This window comes from Amborella trichopoda, chromosome 5 (assembly GCF_054954075.1).
Source record: "Amborella trichopoda isolate Santa Cruz 75 chromosome 5, AtrichopodaSantaCruz75HAP2 v2.0, whole genome shotgun sequence".
In the NCBI taxonomy this organism is placed as follows: Eukaryota; Viridiplantae; Streptophyta; class Magnoliopsida; order Amborellales; family Amborellaceae; genus Amborella; species Amborella trichopoda.
This window is the reverse complement of record NC_142340.1, coordinates 8,234,686-8,237,793: the sequence shown is the minus strand read 5'-3', so window position 1 is coordinate 8,237,793 and position 3,108 is coordinate 8,234,686. Positions and strand designations below refer to the sequence as shown.

Genomic DNA, 3,108 nt, shown 5'->3' with positions numbered 1-3,108 from the left:
GCCCCAATATCTTCAAATTTATTATCTCAACATCAAGATACACCGACATGAAAAAAATAATAGATTTCAAGTTTAGAAAGGTACGATTTGTATAGAGTGCAATTTGTATAGAGCCTAAACTCTAAACACTCAAATTAGAGCCTACCTTCAAATAGTATCGAGATATGTGGTTTCGATAGCCTTAAAATAACTTTTTATATTTATTGATAAAGTTTAAAGCTTAAAAAATAATGTAAGTCGACATATCTACGAAAGCTTGAAAATCTTGAAAATTGACGGTCCACAAATACATTAAACTTTTCCCTTTAAAAATAGTACATCTTGTAACACATTTTTTTTCTATTAATTTTCAAGATTTTCAAGTCTTCAAATTTCGCTCAATCTACACTATTTTTTAAGCTTTAAATTTTATCATTAAAAATGATAATATATTTTAAAGCTATCACAAAGATTTCCAAGATTGAAACCTCATTTCCCGACACTATCTGATGGTGCGCTGTACAAAATAAATTTTATATCAAACAACCAAAATAATAAATAGTCTCGTATTATACAACCACTTAAATAAACAGTAACGCCCCAATACTAAAATAAAGCAAGACACCAACATAAGCACCAATTAATTTTGATAATTTAATGGTTGTTTACATGAACCGAGCTCATGGGCCGGTCTGAGTAACTCAAAATCGGTTCTGGGCAACCTGGGGAAATCAGGCAAGTCGGCCAAATTTTATTTTTAAAAAAATAAAAAATAGTACTTGAAAAGAGAGGTTACATCAATTCAGCCAATTTTTTTGAATGTAACAATTAAGAAAATTATGGAACACAATATACCCCCTCACAAAAAACAAAAAAAAAAAAAAAAAACGAAAAAAAACACAAAAAAAAAATGGTCACACACCTCATGTGAGGTGTTAAACGTGGGAAGAACTATTCTCTTTCATTGAAATGGTGCCAACGCCAATAATTCTCCCTAATTTCCCGTTAATTACTTAGAGTATACTGCAGTTTCAATCCCTTCTCAATTGTTTGTTTCTCTCTCTAAAATGCTGAGAGATCGAGCATAAACAAAATTCTCAGTTGTTTGTTTCTCTCTGTAAAATGCAGCTGTTTCTGCTGAGAGATAGTGCACAAATAATTCTCTCTCTAAAATACCACTGTTTCAGCTGAGAGATCGAGCATAAACAAAATTTTCAGTTGTTTGTTTCTCTCTCTAAAATGCAGCTGTTTCTGCTGAGAGAGAGTGCACAAATAATAGAGATGGAGATTAATGCATAAACTATAATAAAGAATAAAGAGAAGCTCAATAAAAAAAGAAAATGTACAATTTTTATCTTTCCAGATCAAACAAAGGGAGCCAAAATTTGCAGATAAAAACCTGAAGTCATTAATAATTATTCAGCTCTGTACACAATTCATGCCTAACAAATAAAACACCAAAACCCCAGAGAGAGAAAGATAGAGAGAGAGGGCCCTGCATACAGTAAAGATAAAACAAGCAAAAGAAATATAACTTTGAGTATAAAAAAAAGTTAAATATGCATTATAATACTATGAAAATGGCCGACAATTATTCAGCTGGGATCACATTTTATCAGACTCCTTCCCTAACATCCAATACCATTATAACTGCATAAAATAAACAGCAAACATCAACATGTAAAACCCAGTAGCTGAACCTTAGAGAGACAGAGAGAGAAGAGAAACCCAATACCTGAACCAGAGAGAGAAGAGAGAGAAAGAGAGACCCAATACCTGAATTAAGAGAGAGAGAGAGAGAGAAGACAGAAAAGTAAGAGAGAGAGAGAGAAGAGAGAGAGAGGTAGGGGAGAGAGAGAACATTACTAATAACAACCATTAGAAAACCAAAAAAAAAAAAACATACCCCCCACTAAGTAAAACGAGTTGAAAATCGTCATCCATAACTGTGCAAAAATCACTCTACTACTCACTGTAAACCAGCAGTGCCAGGCGTGTACATGGCAAGATCAGGCCCCCACGCCGCTCCAATCCAAGCTTCATTCTGCAACATCAATGGTGCCCCGCTATCTCCGCTTTCCGGCAAACCCCAAAACCCCCTTTCACCTGAATTCAGCAGAGAACTGAAACTCCCTGTTATCTCCATCATTTTCACCTCCTCCTCACGGACCCCACTGTAGATCCCGGCCAATTTCCCGGCCAAATTTCCGACCACTGGTTCATTTTCCGGCGCAGCCACAGCCTTTGGCCGAGCAGTCGAGGAAGCTGAACGTTTCGTGTTTTTCCGGCTTCCCCCACCAACTGGAATGTTCCGAAGAGCTCCTCCTTTTGTCCAATATCTTCTGCAATTTTTGCAGAAATGGCGAGGTTGAGAGAGATTGTAATTGTTGTAATAGCAAAACTTGGTGTTCATGGATTCGCATCGAGGGCATTTGAGTTGTTGCTGCTCTTGATCAATAAAGCTTTGGGGTTTCAAAGCCCTCTTATCAGAGATCATTTGGGCTTGGTCCTGCATTTTCACTCTCTCTCTTCCTCTCGTTCCTCACCTTCCTCCTTCCAGAGAGATCAAAATCTAGAGAGAGAAAGAGGAAGTCCACTTAATTGTGCTTTTTGTTGTGGGGATTGGTAAATTTTCTCACACTTGTGGGTTCTCTTCCTCTGCAATTCTAGAGAGAACTCTATTTTCTCTCCCCTCTTCTCTTTATTGTTTCGTAGAGCTGATGCCGATGATTCTCTCTCTTTGGTTGTTTTCTAGAGAGAGAAAGAACCTGCAGAGTTTACTCTCTTCTCTGTCCGTTATCAAAGAAAAAGATGGGCTTTATTTCCCTAGAAAGAGAGAGTCTTCTCCTTCAAACTTTTGAGCATTTGAAGTGGATTTTCATGGAAACAGATTACTCCAACTGAAGCGAGGAAAAAAGATGGCTCTGATTTGATGTGGGTTTTCTATGGAAGTTGCAAATCTTCAACAAAAGAACAAGAACAGTAGAAACTTGGATCTTGAAATGGGTTTCCTAAGAACCTTCCTTTAGAGAGAGAAAGAACCATTGAATTTGGGTTGATTTTGTGATGTGGGTTTCCTCGGAAACTTCAATAACACAATGAAAGTGCTCAGGTATTAATGGACACAAT

General features: G+C 36.8%; 1 protein-coding gene across 2 annotated transcripts; it reads right to left on the bottom strand.

Annotated features, from left to right (window-relative positions):
• Window positions 1-1,363: 1,363 nt before the first annotated feature.
• On the bottom strand, window positions 1,364-2,633 carry LOC18443748 (dof zinc finger protein DOF3.1). Of its 2 annotated transcripts, none has more exons than XR_966974.3 (2): window positions 1,886-2,633; window positions 1,364-1,629 (listed from the first exon to the last, which is right to left on the bottom strand). XR_966974.3 is itself a non-coding variant. In XM_011628576.3 (2 exons), the coding sequence occupies exons 1-2, from the start codon at window positions 2,492-2,494 to the stop codon at window positions 1,608-1,610; spliced, it is 564 nt and encodes a 187-aa protein (XP_011626878.1). In that variant the 5' UTR covers window positions 2,495-2,633; the 3' UTR covers window positions 1,364-1,607. The 2 variants fall into 2 exon arrangements, 1 of the variants encoding a protein (XP_011626878.1); XM_011628576.3 differs by having other exon boundaries at window positions 1,953-2,633.
• Window positions 2,634-3,108: the final 475 nt, after the last annotated feature.